General features: G+C 65.3%; 2 protein-coding genes across 7 annotated transcripts; one reads left to right on the forward strand and one right to left on the reverse strand.

Moving 5' to 3' along the window:
- Positions 1-3,887: 3,887 nt before the first annotated feature.
- Positions 3,888-4,923, forward strand: AANAT (aralkylamine N-acetyltransferase; the record flags this gene model as incomplete). Its single annotated transcript, XM_084492553.1, has 3 exons — positions 3,888-4,047; positions 4,154-4,308; positions 4,618-4,923. The coding sequence occupies 3 exons, from the start codon at positions 3,888-3,890 to the stop codon at positions 4,921-4,923; spliced, it is 621 nt and encodes a 206-aa protein (XP_084348679.1).
- Positions 4,924-5,898: 975 nt separating this feature from the next.
- RHBDF2 (rhomboid 5 homolog 2) lies at positions 5,899-22,505 on the reverse strand. Of its 6 annotated transcripts, none has more exons than XM_084492168.1 (19): positions 22,457-22,505; positions 14,644-14,785; positions 13,317-13,466; positions 13,084-13,208; positions 12,538-12,730; positions 12,240-12,452; positions 11,671-11,794; positions 11,052-11,185; positions 10,710-10,916; positions 10,492-10,599; positions 10,112-10,186; positions 9,601-9,762; positions 9,423-9,523; positions 9,089-9,152; positions 8,861-8,955; positions 8,594-8,669; positions 8,182-8,282; positions 7,843-7,996; positions 5,899-7,308 (listed from the first exon to the last, which is right to left on the reverse strand). In XM_084492168.1, exons 3-19 carry the CDS (start codon positions 13,440-13,442, stop codon positions 6,889-6,891), a joined length of 2,478 nt encoding a protein of 825 aa, XP_084348294.1. In that variant the 5' UTR covers positions 13,443-13,466; positions 14,644-14,785; positions 22,457-22,505; the 3' UTR covers positions 5,899-6,888. The 6 variants fall into 6 exon arrangements, with proteins under 6 accessions (XP_084348294.1, XP_084348293.1, XP_084348289.1 ...); XM_084492167.1 differs by having other exon boundaries at positions 10,488-10,599; positions 11,666-11,794; XM_084492163.1 differs by having other exon boundaries at positions 10,488-10,599; positions 11,666-11,794; positions 13,084-13,466.
- Positions 22,506-24,046: the final 1,541 nt, after the last annotated feature.

The raw sequence follows: 24,046 nt of genomic DNA on the forward strand, positions 1-24,046 counted from the left end.
GGGAAGAGCTGAGCCCCGGGTCACTCTGCCCGTGGCTACAACACACAGCAGCTCCCGAGCTGCCCCGGCAGGGCTGGGGGCTGTGGGGCCAGCTCCACCTGGCCCCTTTCCACGTGCTCCTTTTGGAGCCGCAGCTGGTTCCTGGTGACAACGGTGATGCCGACATTTTTTTTTAATTACTATTTTTGCTGATCTTACCAGTCGTTTCCTTTCCAGGAGGTTACGCTTGGGATAATCCCCGTTTTATTACACTTGAACCGATGGGAACAAATGTCACGGGTTTCACCTCTCCTGTTCCTTGTGCAACGATTCCCAGCGAGCTCAGGCGGCGGGGCAGAGGTACTCAGTCTTCGGGGGAAGCTGCGTGGGGCAGAAGCCCTACATCTGGCCCCGATCCTATAAACAACCACATGTGCAGAGCCAGCAGTGCCTGTCGTCAGAACCAGGCTGTGCCATACAAGCCCTGACCACACTTGTTGCTCCGCAAGGGACAGCTCGCAGCCTGCCAGGGGGCAGAATTTATGGCTGAACCCCGAGAGCTGGCACCACAATTATTAAACACGTGCTCGGATACATCCTCTGGAAGCAAAGCAGCGCTCTGCAGGGCTGCCTTCGGACAGGTCTGGGTCACTCTCTTTTTCATTGCCCTCTTTCCCTCTGCTCTCCCTGCCTGCCGGCTCACCCCGAGCACAGCGCAGAGCAATCAGCTAAATGCTTTATCCCTCTGCAGGCCAGGGGAGGAGATAAAACCACACCAACAAACCCACACCAACAGCCCGACGGGATCCTTTTGCTGGCCGGTCACCTTAAAGCCTCTCACCTCTCCCCGTCTTTCATCGGGGTCGTAAACTCCTTAGAATTTCATCACGTGCCCCATAAATAACAAATATATAAAGCGGGGGCTCCGTGCGTGGCAGCAAACGAGGAGGACGAGCCCCTGCAGCCTGATTCCTCCCCTCCCGTGGCTGCGAGGTGGCTCTGCTGGACCAGGCTGGCAGAGGAACATCACCAGGTCCCCATCCCACGGCCGGTAAGCCCAGTAAGCCCAGTAAGCCCGTGTTTCTGTGGTGTGCCCGTGGTGCTGACAGCCCCGGGGCCAGCTGGCAGCCTGCAGGCACTGCCGCGAGCCAGCCCCGGTGGCTCAGGATTTGGGGAAGTGTCCCGGAGGGAAGGGAGCTGGTACGCCCAGCTCGGCTTGCCTGCACAAGGCTTTGGAGGAGGTGAGAGCACGGCTCTCGGCGCAGCCCGGGTTCCCTCCCTGCACCCACACCACCTGCTATTAAAGCTGGGTGTAGCGAGTCTTCCACCCAAACCCTCCACGTTCGGGGCGGGGGAAGGAGTTGCAGCTCTTTTGCTAATAACATTTGGCTCAAAAAAAAAGCGGGTGAATGAGTCCTTGCTGCTTCCAAACCATTCAAAAACTGAAGCTCCAGCTCCAGGCAGATTTTCCTAAGAGAAGAAGAAGATGCCACCAGGGGGCTGCTGCAGATGTACCTGGTTTTTCTTTGGTTTGGTTTGGTTTTTACACGCGAGCACCTCTGCAGCCCGTGCGGATGCTTTGGTCTCTGTAGTGCACAAACACAAAGAGGGGGGAATTTTACAGAGAGAGCGCTTCGTGTGCTGCTACACCCCCAATGCACGGGGCTCAGCTCAGGAAGGCCTGGAAAGGAGTTTCTGGGGCCAGGGAGAGAGGATTTTCCTCCTGGTTCTCACTTACTCTGTGGCCGGGGCCCTTCACCTCTGCAGGTTGGATGCTGCCCACCTGTAGGTGCCCCCCAGCGACCCCACAAAGCCCCGGGCTGGGGTTTGGGGCTGGGGGGGTGTGGTGGCAGCTCCTCTGCCCTCTCCTCTGATGCTGGCATGCCCTGCGCAGCTTTCTTGGTGAGCGAATTCCCTGCACGCCAAAGACCTTTGTGTCTGCAGGGAGCTGAGAAGCCAAGCAAAAAGAAAAAAAAAAAGTTCATTTCCAGGAAAGAAACACAAACACAACGGCCCTCCAGCTATCGGATTTGGGCTGCCAGGAATGAAGCGCCGGAGGGGAAAAAAAATACGAGAGCCAGGCAAAGAGCAGCCTTCTCCCCGCATCACCGACTTCTGCTGCAGGCTGTTGCTGTTGGGGTCCTGGAGAAGCTCCCAAAAATACCTGGAGAAGCCTGGTTCCCCTTCCCCATCCATTTCTAACACAGATTGAGCTCACGAAAGAGATCTCACCCCCCCCAATTCTATGGGTAAGTGTGTCCAGGGAGGCTTCCCAGCGTTTGCAGGTCTTCACAGCCCCCGTTCCTGCCACGCACGGCACAGCCCCGTGTGCCCCGGATCCAGCAGTGGGGGTGCGGGGCCCCCCCTCCTCGCCTCCTGCAGATCTGCCGGGCTGGGCGAGCCCTGATCCAATTAGCAGGATGAGGAGAGCCAGAGGAGTCGATGATAAGCCCTGCAACCCTATAAAAAAAAAAAAAAAGCGCCTGCCTCCAGCTCAGCCGCTGCTTTTCCCTTCCTGCAGGCGTCACGAAGCTCTCCCTTCCAGCACCATTTTCAGTTTGCCACCCCTTGGTGATGAGACCTGGCGCTGGGGATGCTGAATGTTTCCCCTGCCAAAGAAAACTGCTCTTCCTGACAGAGCCAGTCCCTTAGGTAACACAGCCCCTGCGAAACCAGCAAAATTCCCCAAAACCAAAGCCCAGCGAGACCCCACCTCGCCTCCTCCTGCCTAACCCAGGCACCTCCAGCACCCTCAGCTCTTCCAGATGGAAAATCCCCAGCTCGCTCCCCTCCTGCCCTGCGCGCCGCTTGGGCTGGTAATGCTTTTGTTTCTGTAAATCCTATTAGCTGGAGGCAAGCCTATAATTAGCAGGGAAAGCCGGCACCTCTCGAACGCACTCAGAAATGACCTGGGCTCCGCGCTGCCTTTGGTGCAAACGGCTCCAGTGTTGGTCAGCTCGGGGGCTCCTCGCACTGCCCGCGTGCTCGCTTTTGCTCACGTCGTGGTCCTGCCTGGATTTATTCACCCGTTTTGATCGTGCACAAAACATGGGGCAGGTTTAACCACGCAGGATCCGACCCAAGGGAGGGGATGTGGCTGGGGCACAGCTGGGGGGCTGCAAGGGAGCTTTGGGCACGGCTGGGAGATGGGGAAAAAGCAGAGAGGGGATGAGTATCAGCACCCGGCACCTTCACCGAGCGGGGAGGGTGGGCTTGGACTCGCCTCGGGGATGGTTCTCACCTGCAGAGCCTCTTGGCCACGCACTCAGCAGGTTGCAGCCACCTTTGGGCACCCCAACGTCACCGCAACACCCCCAGGAATGGCATCGCCCTGCCCCAGAGCAAACTCTGCCTGTGGTGTGCAGGACCCAACCCCACGTCCCTTCAGCAAGGGGTGAGGGGACCCTGCCCAGCCTTTGTGGCTGAAGGTGCTGCGGGCACCAGAGCAGCTGCGAACCCACTTATTGTGCCCCAACACATCTCAACCACATTTTCCAGCACGGCCACAACCCAACAGGGGCTAAAGCACATCACTGAGTGAGCCGGAAAGGGGAATAAAACCCCAGCAGAGCAGGCTGCCTCCGCCTGCACACCCCAAACTCTGTCCCCCAGCCCCATCCCCGTCCCCGAGGCTGGATGTTCGCCACGGCCACATCTGGTGCCAGCTCCAGGCATGGCCCAGCAGCAGCGGGGGGCAGCAGGGTGGGTATTTCCTGCGTACCCCGATACACACACACATCAGGATGGCAAGCAGCCTAATCCCGCGCGCCATCAACAGGTATTTTCGGCGGCTAAGAGCTCCGGAGGAGATTGGCTGAGATAAAGGCAGCCGTGACGCCGCCGGGGCCGGAGCTGACGGAGGCTGCCCCCAAAATAAAAACGCCGCCGCGCCCCGGGAGGGGAGCAGGATGCCGGTGCTCAGCACCTCCTCGCCTTTCCTCCAGCCCGCTCGCTTGCGGTGCCCCCAAAATTCGCCCGGGCGCCAGCGCCGCCACACGCTGCCCGCCAGCGAGTTCCGCTGCCTCAGCCCTGAGGATGCCATCAGCGTGTTCGAGATCGAGCGAGAAGGTAAGGGGAAGGGGCTGCCTTTTTCCCCCCCCACCTCCCCTTCCCACCTGGGGTGCTCCCGGTGCCCCCCGGCCCCTCGCCGTGCTCACCGCCCGCCCCCTTGCAGCCTTCATCTCGGTGTCCGGGGACTGCCCGCTCCACCTGGATGAGATCCGCCACTTCCTGACGCTGTGCCCCGAGCTGTCCCTCGGCTGGTTCGAGGAAGGGCGGCTGGTGGCCTTCATCATCGGCTCCCTCTGGGACCAGGACAGGCTCAGCCAGGTAGGAGCTGCCCTGCGGGCGCTGGGGGAGGTGGCACGAGAGCCTAGGGACTGCGAGAAAGGAACCGGGGGGTGCCCAGCGTGGGGGAAATTAAAACTAAAAAGCCTGCGGGGACGGCAGGGGGTGGGCGAGCAGGGATGGCACCGAGCAAGGAGCCACGGGGTGGGCGGCACCGGCTGCGTGACACCTCGGGGGTAGGGGGACAATGGCTTTAATTAAACCACGTGGAAGCAGATGGGCCAAATCTGTTAGGGTAGGCAAAAAAAATAAATCCTCGGCCCCGCTAACAGCCCCGTTCCCTCCCCGCAGGCGGCGCTGACCCTGCACAAGCCGCGGGGCACGGCGGTGCACATCCACGTGCTGGCCGTGCACCGCGCCTGCCGGCAGCAGGGCAAGGGCTCCATCCTGCTGTGGCGCTACCTGCAGTACCTGCGCTGCCTGCCCTTCGCCCGGCGCGCCCTGCTGATGTGCGAGGATTTCCTGGTGCCCTTCTACGAGAAGTGCGGCTTCCAAGCGCTGGGGCCCTGCCAGGTGACGGTGGGGGCCCTGGCCTTCACCGAGATGCAGCACGCCGTGCGGGGCCATGCCTTCATGCGCAGGAACAGCGGCTGCTGAGCCCCCAACCCGGGGAGGAAGCCGGAGGGAGGCAGAGGGGATAAAAGGCTGCGAGGCGTTTTTCTCGGTTTTTCCCCCCGCTGGGCACGCTCCCTGCTGACACGTCTGCCTTTTGGCCAGGGGATGAGCCCGGCCCCGTGTGCCACCGACACCTCCTGTAGGGTTGGGGGCACAAAAATCCAGCCTGGTCCCACTGCAAGAACCAAACCCACGGGTCTCCTCTTCAGCTGGGGCTGCCAAGGGGAGCCCATGGGGGTGGCACGGCCTGGGAAAAGCTGAGACCCTATAAAAATACACGAGCCCCCAGCCTGGCGCTCCTCTCCCAGCGCCCTCCCGCTCATGCCAACCCTACAAACGATCCCAAGAGGGGGCCAAGCCCTCCCCAAGCACCCCCGGAGCAGGCAGGGTCCCCGCAGCCACCCCTGGGGGTGTCCCCCTGCCCATGGCCACCCTGAGTCCTGCACCCAAGAGCCTCCCCACGGGGCTGGTCCTGCACGCAGACACATCCCCTTCCCAGGAAAATCCTCCTGCAAATGCCTTGGTCTGTCGTGAAGCAGCAAATAAAGCCACAGCGGCTGTTTTCTACGCAGCTCGGGTGTGTTTGTCCCCAGCTCCGAGCGTCACCGCTCGGCACACACGGGTGGGAACCAGCCGGCACCTTGTGGGGTGCCTCAGCTCCAAGGGGGGGCAGATCCACCCACCCCGGGGCATCCGATGGAAGAGGGGATGGAGGTTTGGGGCTTGGACAGCACCCGGAGGCTCTGTGGGTCGCTTTGCTTCCCCTTTTGCTCCAAGAAACTGTCCCGAAAACCCTGCCACTGCCCCAGGAAGGATTTTGGGGGATACAGGGCACTGTGCTCACCCCACAGGGCAGGGACAGCCCCCGGCAATCCCACCTCCTCCCCACCCTACAACAAACACCACCAAAACCACCCAAACCCCCTCAAAGCGCCGAGGGAGACGAGGCCCCGTGCGTCTCATTAAATACAGGTAGAAATTTATTAAGGGGGGGAAAAAAAACAAACCCCGAACAAAACACGGCTTCTAAAAAAGTATCAAAAAGAGACCGAGGAGGCGAGGAGCCTGCCTTTGGGAGGAGGAGCGGGGCTGCGGCCGGCCCGCGGCGGAGCAGGGGTGCAGGCACCACTGGGGGGGGGCTCACGGAGCCGAGCCCCCAAAATTTGGGTGCTCGTCCCGCTGGGGAATTGGCTCTGTCCCCGTCCTCCGGCGCTGTCACCCACCAGCGCCGAGGAGCCACCCAGGTACCCGGGTCCCCGCACCTGGAAAGGGGGACAGGAGGTGGCACCGGGGACCCGGGGCAGCAGCAGGGGTGTCCCCAAGGGGTCCGCGCTCAGCTGAGCCCTGCCCGGGCTTCAGAAGGAGCTGAAAAAACCCACCCTGCTCCAAGAGGAGCCCGCTTGGAGAAGCACGAGCCCCCTCCCGAGGCCCTGGGAGCTGAGCAGCAGGCACAAAAGTGGGAGAAAAATACTTCCAACCTCAGCTCCGAGCAGCGTGGGGCCGAAGCTCCAGGGAGCCCGCAGCTGGGGAAAACCATCAGGGCTCCCCCTCGCAGCTCAATCTTGCGTTGAGAAAAAAACACCCCCAAAATTAAAAAATCCTAAGGCTGACAAGGCAGGAGCTGCTGGAGGAGGGGGGAGGGTGGGTCCAAATCCCACTGGAACGGGTCGGGGGGGAAAAAGGGCTGGGCCAAGCCAGAGCGCAGCCACGGAGCCCCCAGGGCGTCCCCGAGGCACCCCCGAGACACGGGTAAAAAACCCAAATACGCCCCCCTACAAACAGGGGGTTGTGTTCACAGTATGAGCGGCACCACGGGGCGGGATGGGGGGGGCACCACGGCTCCCACCCGACCCCATCCTCACCCCACAGCTCCCCGAGCCCCCGCAGTGACGGCCCGGCCGTGCCAGGGCTGCGGCGTCCCCCCGGGGTTTGGGGTTTGGGGGGGGGTCAGTGCAGGACCTGCTCCAGCTCGTACTTCTCGCAGAACTTGCTGGTGAAGGGCAGGCAGGTGAGGTACTCGATCCAGCGCCAGTTGATGGGGTAGACGTAGAGCCAGACCACCAGCGAGGCGAAGAGCCCCACGAAGACCAGCAGGGACACGATGATCATGGCCCGCTTGCGGTACTTGTCCCCCGTGCCGAAGGTGATGTAGGGCAGGAAGGCGAAGGAGAGGAGGAGGCCGCTGAGGAAGCCGAAGAGGTGGGCGATGTTGTCGATCCAGGGCAGGAGCCCGCAGACGAAGAGGAAGAGGACGATGCCGGAGAGGTTGAGGAAGGCTTTCCAGGGCTTCTCCAGCACCTGCCAGCTCTGGAAGAGCTCCACGAAGAGGCAGGCCAGCAGGCCGAACTGCGACCCGGCGGGACCCACCTGGGGGACGGGGCGGGACGCTCAGGGACGGGGACATCACCCCGCCACCTCCCCGTGTCCCCAGGGACCATTCCCTTCCGTGAAACACCCCCGTCCCCCTCCCACGCCGCGGCCCCCGGCCCCAGCGGGGCGGATTTAGGGCGCTCTGCGTGATCCCCTCTAAACCTGCAGGCAGATTAGCCATCTGCCCGCCCGCACGCACACCGACACGTGGGGACATGTGGCTCTCACCACCCCACACGTGGGGCAGAGACCCCCCCCCTCCATGCTAGGCACTGCAGCCCCCTCCCCAAACCTCCCTCCGGGATTTTTTTGATTAAAACCCCCCCCTTTTTATCCCCGGCGAGTTAAATGGGCTTTTGGTGATGGCTTTTTTTTTTTTTTTTGGCTTTTTTTGGTGCTGCTTTGTGCTCACAATCCCTGGCCGCAAGCGCGTTTGCTCAGCGCCCAGCAAGGTCCCAAAACCCAGGGCTGGTTTTGGGGGGGGAAATCAGTGTTATAGTGAGAGCCCCCCCAGCCCTGCAAGCCCCTCACCTCCGCGCGGTAGGGCAGGAAGATGGCACTGGCCAGGTTGCCCGTGATGCCGCTGAGGATGAAGATGATGGAGATGCGATGCCAGCCCGCCAGCTTCTCCAGGTCCCGCAGCACCGTCATCTGGAAAGTCACCGACACCAGGCAGTGGATGATGCTGGGGGAAGAGGCCCTGCGTTAAACCCCGGCCCCTGGGGACACGGGGCACCCCACAAAGCACCCTCCGGTGCCATAATTTGGGGGTGTTCCTCCCCTCGTCCCTCCCAGCCCGTGCTGAAGGGTGCTGAGGTCCCCGATCACCCCGTGGTGGCCCCGTCCCAAAGGTGTGGGGCCGCCGCTCACCCCGCGTGCAGGAACAGGGACAGCCACAGGCGGTAGAACTGGTCGGGGACCTCCGGGTTGAGGAAGGGCAGGAGGCCGCAGACTTCATCCAGGCAGTGCACCTGGAAGGGCAGGGGGGGGTTGGGGGGTGCCGCGAGCTCAGCCCCCAGCCCCGCACCACGGGGAGCGAAGGATGGGCTGCCAGGCAGGGAAGGGACCCCGGAGGATGGAGGGCACCCCGACAGCCTGGGTGCTGGGGAGGGAGCACCCCAGCACCTCCAGTGCCCCAGAAACTGGTTTTCTGCCCGGGAGGTGCCTTTATAGGGGCACTGCTGCAATGGCTGCAGCCCTGGGTTTCCTCCTACACCAGACCTGCATCCCCCCGCCTCACACCGATCCCCTGAGCCCCAAGCCCCCCGCCGGCCCCTCTCACCTGCGAGCAGAGCGTTGCCTCCTCGTGGAAGTAGCCGTGCATGAACTCGCAGTACTCCCGCGTCGTGATCTCGCAGCTGGGCACAGGGCGGGCAGCGGGCTCGCTCGGGGCAGGGCGTGCTCCCCGCACCCGTCCGGGCATCCCGCACCCACCACATCCACCACATCCCACCCCAATGGCCCCACGGCCTCCCTCTCCCTCCCAGGCATGGCTCGGGGTACCAAGAGGTGCCCGGAGCCCATCCCAGCCTCGGTGCCCGCAGCCCACCTGCCCTTGGTGCCGATGCAGCAGGGCCGCCCCTTGATCTGGCAGTCCATGTGCGCCAAGCCCGTGTGGTTGGTTTTGGTCTCGTAGGTGCAGATCTGAGCATGGGAGGGAGAGGAGCCGAAGTGGGGGGGTTGCTCCAAGGTCTCCTGCAGCCCCCCGTGCCCCGCTGGAGGCCACCAGCCTCCTGTGGAGGTCCCCTCGTGGAGGTTCCCCCCCGCGGGCTCTTACCGGCCACTTGGTGATATCGTCCGGCCACACGTGGGGAGGGTTCGAGGCCGGCTCCTCGCACGTCCTGGTGGCGGGAGGAGGATGTGGGGGTCGCTGAGGGTCTCCCCCAGCACTGCCCTGCCCCTGACTTGAAGCCCCCCCAGGCACAAGACCTGCAGCCACCCCCTGCAAGCTTCCTTGTGCCAGCGAGAGCCTTCCTATGGTGCGCGAGAGCCACCAGCCCCTTGGAGAGGTGACCTCGAGGCATCCAAGCTGGAAACCCGGCCCCAGGCAGCCCCCACCATGCACCCTGCACACTTCCAGGCCACCACCTCTCCCCAAACACCCCTTTTACCTGGGATCCTGGTGACACACGGCCCCTGATGTCCTTCTCTCGCCCGAGCCCATGGTTGGCGCTTTGGTGCCCGGCCACTTGATGAACGTCGCCAGCGTCTCCTGCGGGGACGGAGAGGCTCAGGCACGCGGGCACTGCTGTCCCTGCACACACCCTGCACCCTGCCCGCGGCACGCACCGAGCAGTCCTGCGGCAGCGTCTGGATGCAGCCCGAGTTGTCGTTCTGCACGCAGCAGCCGGAGCCGCGCTCCCGGTCCCGCTGGCGCTGGATGAGGCGCTCCACCTGCCGGTCCTTGCGGATGCAGGGTGAGAACTTGGCCCCCAGGTGGATCAGGTCGATCTGGAGGGAAGGGGTGCTCCAGGGGGTGCTCCAGGGGGTGCTCCAGGGGGTGCTCCCACCTCCCCTGCCAGCAGCTGCCCCCCAGAGCCGACCCCAGGACCCTCAGAGGATGGAAGGTGGGCAGGGACCTGGTCTCCCCCAGCATCCCACGGCGATGCTGCAGCGCCAGGAGCAGCAGGAGGTGCCCAGAGGGACACGGGGGGGACCAGGCAGCAGGCTGGGACAAGGGTTGCTGCCATGTGGCTGGGGGAGAGGAGAAGGGAGCACCCCGAGGACCCCTCCCCTCGGCTCTGGGTGGAGGGCAGAGCCTCAGGCTGGGTGAGCACCGATCTCCTGGCCGTCCTCTTACCGAGCTGGGCCCGATCCAGAAGTTTTCCTGCTGGATGTACTTGACGCTTTCATACACGCCTTTGTTCCTCAGCACCTGCCGAGCGAGGCCAGGGTCACACAGCCGGCTGCGGGGGGGACACATCCTGCCCCGGTGCCACCTCCTGCAGGGGCTGAGCCCCGCTTTACCCCCCGATCACAGTCCCCCCGGGAAGGCTGACGCCTGCTTGACCCTCCTGCTCGAGCCAGCTGCATCCCTCACCCCTCTGCAGGGTGTTCAAGGTGCCTGCTGAGCACCAGGCTGGCTCCCCCAGCAGCTCCTGGGGTGACATTTCGGGGCCAGCGGTGTCACGGGGCACCAGGGAGGGGCCAGCCAGGCAGGTAGCTCTTAAACTTACTAACTCTGTCGTCACGTGCTGGGTGAAGCCGATGGGAGCGATGCCGTAGGTGCCGATGACCAGCAAGGTGATGAGGATGTGCACAAAGGTGATCCAGTAGGTGAAATACGGCCTGAGGAGCAACGGGGACGGGGTCACGGACCCCAAACCGGGACGGTTGGGCACTGGGATGCTAGCCCAGTGCCTCCTGGGGAGGGAGCCCCAAGGAGCCGGGCCCCTCACCGGTGGCTGTCGGTGTTCTCCAGCTGCGACTGCACGATGCTGCTGAGGCTGCGGCGGTACGTCCTGTTCAGCCACTTGCCCACCACCCCCAGCCCGTAGTAGCGCTTCTTGCGGTCGAAGGCGAAGTGCTTCACCTTGGAAGCGATGCGCCTGCCCCTCCGGGGAGCACTGACAGCGGAGGATGCGGCGAGCCGGGCACCTTCGCGCCTGGGGAGAGGAGAAACCCCGCGGATAACCCACCCCGAGCCGGGAGGGTAAAGGTTAGGGGAATCCCTTTGTCCCCCTCCCCTGTCCCTGCTGTGGGGACATCGCTGTGACAGTGCCGGGGGGGTTGGTACTCACAGAGGGGGCTGCTCGCCGTCGGGGGACGCCCTGGCGTCCTCGCCCACCGAGTGCATGCGCAGGTAGGTGGCGGAGAGAGGCGGCGACTCGAAGACGTCGTCGGGCATGGAGTAGGTCTCGTCGTGCAGGTCCATCTGCAAGGGGCATGTGCGGTGGGTGAGAGGCCTCCAGCGTGGAGCAAAGCACCCAGTCGGGCTCGACGCGGCTGCGGAGCCCGGAAAAAAGGGAGATCCCCGTGGATATCCCCCTGGCTGCACCTTATGGGGGCTGGCATGGCCCCACAAGGACGGCGTCATGCCCTCCCTGCACCGAGGAGCATCACCAAACCCAGGGATCCCAGCGCTGGGCACGGCAGCCACCGGTGCCCCAAGCTCCCGGGGCAGGGCTAAGCACCCACACCGGGATCCCTCCATACCCTAAATACACCCAGAACCCCATTTGGGTCACAGGCTGACCCCAAATCCCCATAACAGGACGGGACAGCCACGCTCCCAGCAGCCAGGCGGGTGGCAGCGAGCCCCCAGCCCCACCAGCGCCCTGCCCTGCGTTCAGCCCCCCCCCGAGGGGCGTGGGGACCCCCCAAAATCCGGGGGCCGGCGTGGAACTGCGCTTGCCTTACTGAAGAAGGAGGAGTCCAGGGTATCGGCCGCATCCACCACGTCCTCGTCCATGAAGCTGGGGTACACGAAGCTCCTCTTGTTGCTCCTCTGCTTCTGAGCCAGCGGCTCCAGGGCCGAGCGTCCCTGCGGCGGCGAGGGGGGAGCAAAGGGGGGTCAGAAACAGGGAGCCCTCAGGCTTCCCGCAGCGCCCAGGGCTTGTCACGGCCACCCCAAAGCCCCGCAGGTCCCCTTCGGGGTCCCCTGCAGCAAAAGGTCTGCGGTGAGACTCAAGAGATGTGGTTTTTGTGTGCTTTTTTTTTTTTTGTTGTTTTTTTGAGGGATGCCACGCAAGGCAGTGCCACCCCGCTGGCAGAGCTTTCACCCGGACTTCTCTTTCTAAGCAGAGTTCAGGTTATAATAAATAAATAAATAAATGAATAAATGAAACCAAAAAGCACTCTTCCCACTCAAACCTGCAGTGGGGCTCGACAGCAGAGCGAAAAGCCAAGAAACGAAGATGAGAGGGGAGGGAACGAGCTGACAAACGAGCCGAGAAGACGACCACAACCCCCGTGCCCCAAAAACTCACGCGGAGAAGCGCGGCGGCCGCCCTGAAGCTCATGTGGGCCACCGACTCCCTCTTCCTCCTCGGCAGGCGGCCGTAGCCGGAGCGGGCGCTGTTGAAGGAGGCCAAGGACGCCACGCCGGGGGTGAGGGGGGGCAGGACGTGGTGGGGCGTGTGGGGCCGGTCGGTCTCGTCGGGGTGGCGGAAGGGACGGCCCCTGGCCAGCGGGTCCACGATCTGCAGCGGGGAGGGAGGCGTGGGCACACGGGGAGGCAGCGGGTCCCCGCGCACCCCTCCCCAGAGCCCCCTCCCCGAGCTCTACCTTGGGCATTTTGGCCGGTTTGGGTGACTCGGTGCCTTGGAAGGAAGGCGCCTCCTGGCTGGGCAGCTCCATGTCGCGATAGGCGGCCTTCAGCTTGCCGTACCTCATGCTGCAGTGCTGCAGGCTCCTGCGCTGCCAGTGCTGCCGCTTCCCCTCCCAGTCGCTGCTGACGCCGAACCACTCGGCCGTGCCCCTGGCCGCGCGAGGGATGCGCCCGTCACACCCACAGGGACCCCACCCTGAGGTGCCACTTCCCCCACCCTGCCCTCAATACGGGGATTTGGGGTCGGGAGGCTCAGCCCGGCACGGAGCAGGGCAGGCTACAGACCTGGCTCTGGGTCTGGGGGCTGTTGGTGTTGGGGTGCCCCCGGAGGGGAGCTCCGTTTGGCACCGTGGCAGACACCACACCAGGACCTTTTCCCAACCCCAAATTTCCCCCATGGGATCATTCCCACGGCTGAGCCACACAAAACCCCTCCAGGATTTCCCTCTGGATCCCCCTCCCTGGCACCCAGCCGCCCCCAACCCCCCAAAAAAAACCCTCACTTGCGGATGCTCTGGGACAGGGAGGTCTGACGGCGAAAGCCCGGCCGCCGCTCCGAGCCGTCGCATGCCTTCAAGCGGGGCTCCTGCAGGCTCTTGCTCTTGCGGTAGATGGGGACCTTGGTGGGCTGGGAGACAACGCAGAGCGTCAGGAACGGAGCACGGGGTGGTGGGGACGGGTGCCCCCGGGATGGGTGCCCCCGGGATGGGTGCCCCCGGAGCTCGCGGCTACTCACCTCCTTGCGGGCGCCGTCCTCTTCTGCCTCCCTGGGGGGGATGACGATGGAGAGGTTGGGGGGCTTCTTGCTCTGCAGGCGGCTGCTGCCGGAGCGGCTGCCCCCGTTCTTGTCGCTGGAGGACATCTCGGGCGGGCGGCGGGCGGCAGGCTGCGAGGGAGGGAGCGGGGAGACGGCGATTTGGGGAGGCGCCCGCGGCCACGCGCCGCATCCCCTCCTCCCCACCACGCAGGGTGAGCGCAGCGTGCCGGAGATGTGGGCAGAGCACTGACCAGTAATAGGGTTTTGCCCCCCAGAGGGCGGCCAAAACCCCATTACTGGCTCTGCGGGCGCTTCCCCTCCTTGCCGGGAAGGACGCGCGGTTGCTCTCCTCTCATCTCGGGGGGGGACCAGGGCTTTGCACCGCCATCAGCAGCGTTTTGCCCCTTGGTTCCCTTCCCTTTCCAGGCAGGAGACCTGTTTGGCCCTTCCCCAATATCTCAGGAGCCCACGCTTGCTTTTCACATGTTGTAAAGAGACGAAGCAACCCGTGGGCACCCTGTTGGACACGGGGTGCCCAGCGCTCCCCTCCGCCATCTGCGTGCGCACGCCAGGCTCTGGGCTGAGGCAGAGCAGATGAAATCCTCCCCACGCAGGGAGCAGGAGGTTTAGCGGCCAGAAGGTGGCTGAACCTTGGAGCAATCCCCTCCCGAGGGTCCCCACAGCCCGGCTACACCGGGCAGAGCCTCGTGGGTCAGCAGGGAGAGGTAAATCCATCCCAGCACCAGGGAGCGAGTCCCAGATCCTATTAGGGACCATGGGGCTCCCAGCACAGCCCCGTGGCCTCTCCCCACCCTGCCCGGCCACGTGCCAGCCCCGAGGGGACCCGTGCACATCCCCCTGCTCACGAGCATCCCCTGCCTGGCACAGAAGGACCTCGGGGAGGCAGGAGAGGGACCTCGGGGAGGGACCCCAACCCCAGGGTACCTCTGCCCTGGCCCCTCTCCACCCAGGACCCCAACCACCAGCCTGGCCGTGCGGCCCCATAACTCGTTCTGCTCCTGTGGGGCTGCTGCTCGCCACCACCCTACAAAGCCCGGCCTTAGGATCGTGGTGTCCCCATGGGAGCAGCTCCCTGGGGACGCCCGAGGAGGCTGGCACTAGAGGGCAGCCACCAGCCTCCGCCAGCGCCAGCCCGGTGCGCAGGGCTTAAAATTGGTGCTGGCCTCCCACAGAGTTTTTGGGGCAGGGTGAGGATGGGGAGAGGTGCCGAGGACACGGAGAGGTGTGCGTGGCAGGGGGAGTGCTGGGTGCCACCCGAAAGGCTGCCCCACCGCCATGTCCTGACCTCATAAGAGTGGCAGGGATCCCACGCGGCGCGGCTCGAGGGCGGATGCCGGCGGTGGCCTCCTCCTTCCTCCCCCTCTGTCCTTCATGCAAGGCAGCCCCAGGGCACGGCCGGGCTCCTGCTCTGCCTGGCGGGGGAGATGCTGCAAGAAAAAAGAGAGGTGAGAAAGGGTCGGGGCCGCAGGAACAGCCGGCAGCAGGAGGGGAAGGGCTGGGGTTGGCTGCTCCTTGCCGGGAGGGCGAAGAGCCACAGCTTTTGGGGATGGTGAAAGCAGCCAGGGGTGAGGCCAACGGGAGCGTGGGGACGCTCCCTGGGGATCTGCTGGGTGTGAACAGCAGGGCAGGACACTGCGGGACACGGCCACAAACCCACACCTCCCCTGGGCTGGGTTTGGGGTGGCCGCAGGACATCGGGGACCCACTGCAGCCGCTGGCACGGGGCGAGGAAACGCTGCCCACCGCCACCATGCACCTCGCTCCGCTTGTCACTGGGCCACCAGGAGGAGATTTCTCACCCGCCGCCGCCTGCCAAAGCTCTCAACGAGCGAGATACTCGTGGAAAAAAAAAATAATAAATAAAAGCAAGGAAGAAATGCAAGCGCCTCGCCGAGGTGTTTGATGACTGCGGGGCTGGGAGGGCGCCAGCCAGACGGGTCCAGCCCCAGCAAGCAAAACTTTCCGTCCCTCTGGTGAGCTGCAGGCTCTGTTTGTTTTCCTCCCGGGGCAGCCAGCAATGAGCTCGAGATGCCAGCTGCAGGCAGGGCTGGCTCCGGGGAGCCCGAGGAGCTGGAGCCGTGGCTGGGGACGTGCCAGGGACAGGGACTGGGACCAGGCAGCGGGAGCTGGGTGCGCCCCAGGGCACCGCGGTGGCCACCAGCACCCCTCGTCCTCCTCCTGCCGTGTGTGCACCCAGGGCTGGGCAGTTGTAGCCCTCTGGGCACCTGCAGTCCCTGGGGCACTTTTCATGGTGCCGAATTAACCCAAAATTCAGCAGTCGGTGGGAGGAGGGGAGCAGCTGATGGCTGAGGTCCCCTCGGCCACCCCGGTAGGGTGCCAGGCAGCACCCACGGGTGAGCACAGCACCCAGGGTGCCAGGAGCTTCACCCAGGGCCAGCAGAAAACCTCTGGGATGGGGCTGGGAACACAATTTCCCGTTCCCCACGTGTTTGGCACCCGCAGCAGCCTTCCCAGCACTGGCACAGCCCTCGCCCTGCGCGCTCGGCGTGAGAACGGGCGATCTGGAGCAAGCCTGGCAAGGAGGAGCAGGGCTCCGGCCGCCACCAGCTCAGCCCTTCACCCTCTTAACCCACAGGACAGATGGATTTAGGCACTGCCACGGTCCCGCTCGCCCCAGGATCATTGCAGTGTCCCCAGGGAGCCCAGACACAGGGGTGGCCCCCCCCATGTCTGTCCGCAGCCAGCAGCGGGGACAGGAAAGGGAAGTGAGAGGTGACACGCTGCGCCGGCGTGGGGACAGCTGTGAGCAGCGTGCTGGGGACAGGGGGGGTGACACCGCCGGGGGGGTGACCCACAAGGGGGATGGAAGCTGTGAGCACGGCCTGAGCTGTGCTGCGAGCTGGGAGCCGGGTCCTGGGAGCACCTCGGGGTGCAAAGGATCTCCAGGGAGAGGGGAAAACGCACGGGGGACGCCGCAGAGAGCAGGCGAGGGGTGTGGAGGATTTACCCGGAGCGGTGACCGGGAGGAGGATTTAGTCCTCAACCAGGCGAGGCTCGGGGATGGCTCCCGGCCCTGGGCTGAGCCACGAGAGATGCTGACCCAAGGAAACGCCCAGCGGTGGAAAAAGTGACGCGGCTCACGCACGGCCTCAGCACGGGTTGTGCCAGGCGTCTCCGAGCCAGAAACCAAGCGGGCAGCGGAGGCAGCAGCGACGCGCACGGCCCCGCTACGAGGCACCGGAGACACCCCTGCGGGGCAGCCCTGCCCGGGGCCGGCTGCCCATTAGCGAGCGGCGTGCCCCCGAATCACTGATGGGCACGCTCAGGCCATCCATCAACGCCCAGGGGCTCGCTCGTGGTCGTCAGCCCGAAATTTCCACGGGGTTTCGAACCGCGGGTGCCGCTCGGGGAAGGCACCGGGATCCCGCCGCAGCCCCACAGCCACCCCACGGCCACCCCACAGCTCGCTGCAGCCTCCGGCACCGGGTAAATCATTAACGCCCGGCACGGATCCGAGCTCGCACGCCGCCGCCACCGCAGGCAAATGAGCAAAACCCCAGAGCGGAGCCGGAAAGCCTCGGGGCTGGCAGACGGGACTCGTGGTGGCGGAGGAAGAGGGACAAAACCCACCTGCAGCCACGGGACAGAAGGACGTGACACTGCCCCAGCCGAGGGCTGGTGACTCGCCGGTGCCAAATGTGACACCAAAAGGGTTTTGCTCCCAGTCTGACACGGGGACAGCGACGCCTGCGGGGACATTTGGAGCTGCTGGGGCTGCTCGGGGCAGCCAGGCGTGCAGCACAAGTGCCCACAGAGCACCGCAGGCATGCGCGCTGCCTCCCAGGGGCTTTCATCCCCATCTTCAGCACGGCTGCCACTGCCCAGGGAGGGGCAGCACGCCAAGCCAGCCTCCCTTGACCAGCCCTGAAAACCCTTTGGGGCTCCTCGAGCAACGGGCACGAACCCAAAACCTCCTCACCCGAGAGCGGCCGCGCGGGGCAGGAGCCCGACAGGTTCCCCGGGCGCACACCTCACGGCGATTGGGAAACCCTGGGCGATTTTCCTCTGCCTTCTCCTAAGCCGGGCAGGACGTGAGGCAACCCCGGCGTGGTTTGTTCATCCCGGGCGAGTTTCAAGTGCTCGGCACGCCCTGGAAGGAAGCAAAACCACGCAGCCGAGATAGAGCGTGCCGGCCCACGGGGCCGCGCTGCCAATAAAGCTGTGCCAGGCTTCCCTCTCCTCCTGCCACGGGCACGGAGCTCCCTGGGCTCCAGGAGCGAGGGCAGCCCCGCTGCTCACACTGGGTATCCATCACGAGGGGCTCACCTCGGGGGCAGGTGTGGTTTTGGGGGCATTTGTGGTTTTGGGGGCACGTGGCACCAGTAAACATGGGGATCCCATCCCCATGGTGTGTGCGCACGTCCTGCCCACCCCAGCATCCAGCTAGGGACACCTTCCCGCAGCGTGGCCCCACAGGAGGACGGTCCCACCATCAGGAGCAGCCCTCTCCCCTCTCCAGCCCTTCCCAAAGCCAGGTTTCCCCGGCAGCATTCTCGGAAGGAGCCGATATCTGCACGGAAAGGGAAGGACTCGCCCGCGATAAGCGGCCGGGGCTCTTCCCACCCCGACGCAGACCTCTCAGCGTCCTTCCCTTCCTTCCTGGCCTCCAGCAGATCCACGCAGCCTCGCAGCACAACCACCCGGAGCAGGAGGTGCAGCACAAACCCCCCCGGGGCTTCCCCGAGGGCTGCCTGGAAGCCGCCCAGCTCCGGAGATGCTCCGGACAAGGAGGCGGGTGGGCGCTGCTGCAGGACGCGGCACCGAGCCCCCCAAACCCACTCACCCCACTCCTCTCCTCTCCTCCTCGTGCTCCAGCCCGGGGCCGACTCGCACATGGAGGCTTTGAGGCGCCGCCAACGGCTTCCCAACGAGCAAAGGGCAAAAGTCTCCCGCGGGCAGCGCTGGATAAGCCAACGCGGCACGAGCCCGGCAACGCGGGGGCTGCTCCCCAAAAGTTCCTTCAACGCGCCCCCAAAATCCCAGGGCGTCCCGTGCAGCGATGAGGTGGGGGCACGCAGACACCCCTGGGTGCCACACGTCCCCCTCGCGCCTGTCCCTGCTCCCGGGGACCGATCTTCGTGCGCCCGGCCCCGGCCCTCGCACGGGATTGCTGCAGCCCCGCGTCCGCCCTGCGCAGGCACCCCGTCAGCGCTCCCCAAAAAGCGAGGACAAGGCTCTTCTATAGACCCTGCCCACATTTCCCACGCTGCTGGGATTAATTAACCCGGCTCCCTTTTATGTGAGAGCTGCTCAGTTACCCGGAGCTTCGGTTCCTGGGTAGCTGGGCTGAACTCAGGGGCTCCCACGCGGCGCCGCGGCTGCGGCAGGGCTGGGGAGGCCGCGGGTTGTTCCTGGGCTCGCTCTCGCTTCCCTGTTCGAGGCGAAATTCTTTGTGTGAGAGGGCAAGGGGCGGACGTTTCCTCCTCTGGTTCTGCAAAAGGCCGTGGCTTTGATAGCAGCTCGCCGAGGGAGGGCACAGCCGGCACCAACAGACTTCCTCAATCCTCTGCTCCACGGCTCTGAGCGCGCCGGACACCCGAGAGCGGCACCGTGCTGGGCAAAACACCCCACGGGGAGGGGGTCCTGTGCTTGCTGAGGGTCCCCCCCCAGCTCTGAGCACCCCAGGGAGGCGGCAGCAGGAGGCGATGCTCAGCCACGTGCAGGAACTCAGCTCGTCCTGCGCACAAGATGAGCCACGGGCCCTCGGTGGGGCCCCCAGCACGACAAAACGAGCCCGAGCAAAGCCCCTCGGCCACCAGCTCCCTATCTCCTGGAGCAGGCTGCTTATCTCAGCGCAGCCACCGAAGGCTTGCGCTGTGTGCCACCAGCCCCCCACACCCTTCCTCCTTTCCCCAAAGCCTCAGCAGACGAACGTCAGCCGGTTCCTCGGCCTCATTTCCTTCCCTCCCAAACTCCACGAGGCCAAACCCGCCCAGGATGGTCGGCGCAAGGCACGTGCTCCCCACGGGAAAGCCCGGCGGGGAACGATCCATCCCACCCCGTGCCCGTCCTCATCCAAGGCAGCACGAGCAGGGCACGCAGGGCTCGCACACACACACCGCTGCTCCTGCCTGATGCTCTGCCTCCAGCCCAGCATCGATCCCGGTCCTGGGAGGACGCCCAACACGGCTGGAAGATGCCAAACCCTTCCCCTGGCCCAGCACCAAGCCCGGAGTGCTCTTCGCCGGCATCCCCCTGCCCCATCGCCGTGGCCGCGTGCCAGGAGCACACTCTGCAGCCCCTTGGGTGCCAGGAGCTGCTCTGCTTCCCTCCTCCTCTCCTTCCTCCTCCTCCTCATCCTCCCAGCGCTCTCCCCACCATCCCTCCCTGCCCAGGGATGCTTCACCCCCATCCCAGCTCCCCACCTGCTGGGTGCCCGCACCCAAGGGGTGCACAGGAGGCACCCCCAAGGCTTGGGGACCTTCCTGAGCCACCTTCCACAGCTCCCACCTGAGGGACGGTCGCTCCCAGCCCTTCCCCCTGGGCCCTGGTGCCGCAGGGTGGCCGCTGTGGGTGCTGGGGCCACCCAGGTCCCACGGCAGCACCCGGCTGCACCGTGCAGGGCCCAGACCCAGGCAGGAACATTGTAGGGTCCAGGCATAGCAGCTAGCCTGGCGTGGGGCTGCTGACACTCACCCCGAGGAGCCGACCAGCAGTGGGGGTTTGCAGACCGTGAGGTTTTCTGAGTCATTTGTGGCATCGCACAAGTGGGGACACCGAGGCACCGTGCGAAAACCAGCCTCCTGCTCGCCCCCGCGGCGAAACCCACAGCAAAGCGAGTGCAGAAAGGGTCCGGGGGGGGCCTCTCAGCTGATGGGTGTTGGGGTCCCCCTCCAAAAAAAAAAAACCAAGCCCCCAGCATCGCTGCATGAAGCTGGGGCAGGAGCAGGCAGAGGGAGGGGTCGGTGCCAGCCCCGCTCCCCAATTCCCCACCCCGAAGCCTCGTTAGGAGAGCAGCAGCCAATAAAGCGCCTTGGGTTTGTTTGTGTTTGTGTTTTTTTTTTTTTTTTTTTTGAAGTGATTATGTGAGAAAAAGGGCGAGGACGCCAAGGTTTGCATGTCCACTGGCACGGAGAGGCGCAGCTTTCAGCACTCGCTTGGAGCTGGGGAAGCGGCCGTGACCCCGAGCCCCGAGCGTTCCCAAAAGAGCCCGGCTCCTGGCTCCCTGCTCCCGGCCCGGAGGTCATTAAATAAAAAGCTTTTCATAACCAAAGAGTTTCCCAGCCCATCACTTACGGGCTCCTAGAGATGTAGGAGAAGTAATTAGGCTGCAGCCAGGGGTAACCCGCTCCCTATGCGCGGAGCCCGTGCTCTCCCTGCTCCCGCTCCCCAAAATCAGCCACCAGCAGCTCCGTGGGGCTGGCAGCGGGCCCCAGGGCCGTCTGTCCGTCCGTCCAGCTGCGGTCTGGGATGCAGGTGGAGGCCAGACCCCGCTTCTGCTTCAATTTAAAAGGTTTGGAGGGTTTTTGCCCAGCAAACAGCCCGGCTGGCAAAGGCACGTGCAGCTCCCCCCCCGGCCCCGATGGCCCCCGCTCCCCCTCCTCTCCTTGCCTTTTTTGTTGGCTGTCAGCACGGATCTGAGCCCGCCTGGAGAGCAGCTGCTTTCTGCTGGAGACACCCCAAGGGAAGGACACGTTTGGGGTCCCCAAATTAAACGGGAGCAACCCCAAGGCACAACCCCTTCCCCACCCCGAGGCCAGCCCCGCGCTCCTCTTCCAATCCATCGCAGCCAAACCCCAAAACCGGCCCCAGCCCCAGCTCCCCTGACCCTCCTGCTCACCCCAAGGGGCTTTGCCCCGCGGTGAGCCCCCACCAACCCAATGACCCTGTAGGATTTCAGCCCCACGCGGTCCCCCCAGCACCCGCCCGCCCCCATTGTTCCTCCAGCACGTGCCCAGCACTCCCACGTGCGCCCGAGAGCGACGCCAGGGCACCAAACCCGGGGTGCCACCACCCCTTATCCATCCCCAGGGTGCTTTTCTGCCCCTTTTTTACCTCTCCCCCAAACTGGGGGGGTCCCGCAGCATCCCCGCCACCTGCGCCCACGGGAGCTGGGCGCGCGTCACCCAGCGCTGGGGTGGGTGAGGATGAGGAGGATGGGGATGAAGCCGGGTGCTGCTCCCAGCCCCGGTGCTGGGCTCGGTGCCACCGCGGTGAGCTCAGCCTGGAAATCCCCGGGAGTGACCGGGGAGAGGAGCCACCGCGGGGCCGGGGGCTGCGGCTTCCCCTTCCCGTGGAGACCCCCGGGGGACCCCCCTGTGGGGTCACAGCACCAGGCTCTGCTGGGCTCTGGGTCCCGAGGTGGGGGGGTTGGAGGGTGTTTAGGGGGTGGGAAAGGGGATGGGGTGCGAGGCTTTGCCCCAAACCAGCATGGAGTCACCCCAAAAATGCCCTGCCTGGGTCTGTCCGTGCACCCAGCCCCTTGGTGACCCCACAGAGCCCCCGTGGGGTCGGTTTGTTCGCAAAGGGCTCTCGGCAGCCCAACAGCATTTCGACAAAACCCCCCAAAACCAACACCAAAACTGCCCCCCGCACCCCAGCGGGCGGCGCTCCTGCCGGGACAGGCTCCCAGCAGTCTCCAAAAAGCCCTAAACCTCCCCAAAACTGCTCCCAGCCCGGTGCCAGCCCTCTGCACCCCCCCCCTTCACCCCGGTGCTGCCACGGGCACGGCTCCGAGCCCCGAAACAACCCCAAAAGCCGCCGCTGCGCCCCGTTAGGGCGGAGAGGGGGCCGGGGGCTCCCTGCCCCAAGCGGGGGCGCAACCGGGGGCTGCCACCCACGGGTGGGGGGGGGTGGGGGCCGTGGGGTGACCCCCACCCTCAGAGCCAGACCGGGGGGGACGAGACCCAGCCGGGAAGGAGCCGGAGAGGGGGTCCCGAGCCCCCCGGTGCCCACCCCTGGTGCCCACCCCCGGTGCCCCCCCGGTGCCGTCCCGCACTCCGGAGCGGGGCGGAGGCGGAAGCCGGCCGGGAACCGAGCGGGGAGGGGTTGAGGGAGGGGAAAGGGAAGGGAAACACCGCGGGGACACCGGGCCCCCCCCCCACCACGGTGCGCCCCCACCCCCGCTCCCCGCTCACCTCCGCGCCGCCGCCGCCCCGCGCCCGCCGCCGCCGCTCCCGGCCGCCGCCGCCCCCACCTGGAGGGGCGGGGCCAAAAGGGGCGTGGTTATGCTAATGAGGGGGGTGTGGCGAAATGGGGCGTGGCTAAAAAGGGGCGTGGCTGCCCCGGCTGGGGACCGCCCCGCAGAGCGCCCGCTGCTGGTGGCACCCATGGGTGCTCCCGGTGTCACCTATGGGTGCTGAGGGTGGCACCCGTGGGTGCCCCCAAATGTCACCCCTGGGTGCTCCCAATGTCACCCCTGGGTGCTCCCAGTGTCACCCATGGGTGCCCCAATGCCACCCGTGGGTGCCCACAGTGCCACCCCTGGGTTCCTCCAGTGCCACCTGTGGGTGCTCCAAATGTCACCCATGGGTGCCCCTAATATCACCCTTGGGTGCTGCTCAGTGTCACCCGTGGGTTCCCCCGGTGCCACCTGTAGGTGCTCCCAATGTCACCCGTGGGTGCCCTGTGGGTGCCCTCCAATACCACCCCTGCGTGCCCCCACTGCCACCCCTGGGTGCTCCCAATGTCACCCTTGGGTACTTCCAATACCACCCCTGGGTGCCCCCAGTGCCACCCCTGGGTGCTCACTACCCCACCACCCACTCCCAGAGCCCCTCTGGGTGCTGTTGTCCCTCCCCAGCCACCAGCTGAGCCCCCAGGAGGACGGCACCAAGGGCGGATTTGGGGTTCCAGAGGGGCTCCGCAGGGCGCGCTGGAACCACGTGCTGCAGGACTGGGTTTGGGGTAACGCCAGCAAAGGGGACCCCCAGGGGGTGCCGACCCCATCCCCACCGAACCCCATCCCCACCGAGGGGACCCCACAGGGGCACGGCGGGCACCCTGGGGCACAGCGGGGTGGCACCACGGGTCCGGGCATGTCCCCATAAATGCGTGACACATTTATGGGGCTGCAGAGCTGGGCTCTCGGAGGTGCTCCCAGAGGAGTGACCGGCGTGGGAAGGGCTGGAAAGGGCCAGGCGTGGAGCCGGGGGTCAGTGGGGGAGCCCCGGGGGAGCCCCGCGCTGGCCTCTGGGGTCCCAGGAGGAGGAGACCCCGCAGGGTCCCCGTGCCAAGCCAGCAGAGCGTTGGGCAATAAGGAAGCGAAGCAAATGACTGAAAAAACCCCAAGGGCGTTGAGTCAGCGTGTCGGGACACCGCGTGGATGGCTGGAAGTGCCAGGGCTGGCCTGTCCCCAACGGGTTTTGGGAAGGGGCCGCGGCGCTGCGCTCCCCGTGCTGGCTGACCCCGCTCCGGGTGTGCCAAGGCCGGGTGGGGACGGTGGGGACGGTGTCTGGGAGGGGTCCCCAGCTGCGGAGGGGCTCCGAGGTCCGGCACCAGCTCCTCTGGCCTTTCAGACCCACAAAGATGGGCAAAATACCCCATTTTCATAACCTTGCTGCTTCTGCCCCAAACCCCACGCTCCTGCCCTGGGGCTGCACTCCAAGCTTTCATTTCCCCCACGCACCAACCCCTTCCTAAACCACCTCAACCCAAAACTTATCCCCCCTGCTGGCCCCCTGCCTGCTCGTGGGACCCCCCTGGGCACATCCCGGTGTTCGATCCCT

Source organism: Aythya ferina (assembly GCF_964211825.1).
Source record: "Aythya ferina genome assembly, chromosome: 18".
Lineage (NCBI taxonomy): Eukaryota > Metazoa > Chordata > Aves > Anseriformes > Anatidae > Aythya > Aythya ferina.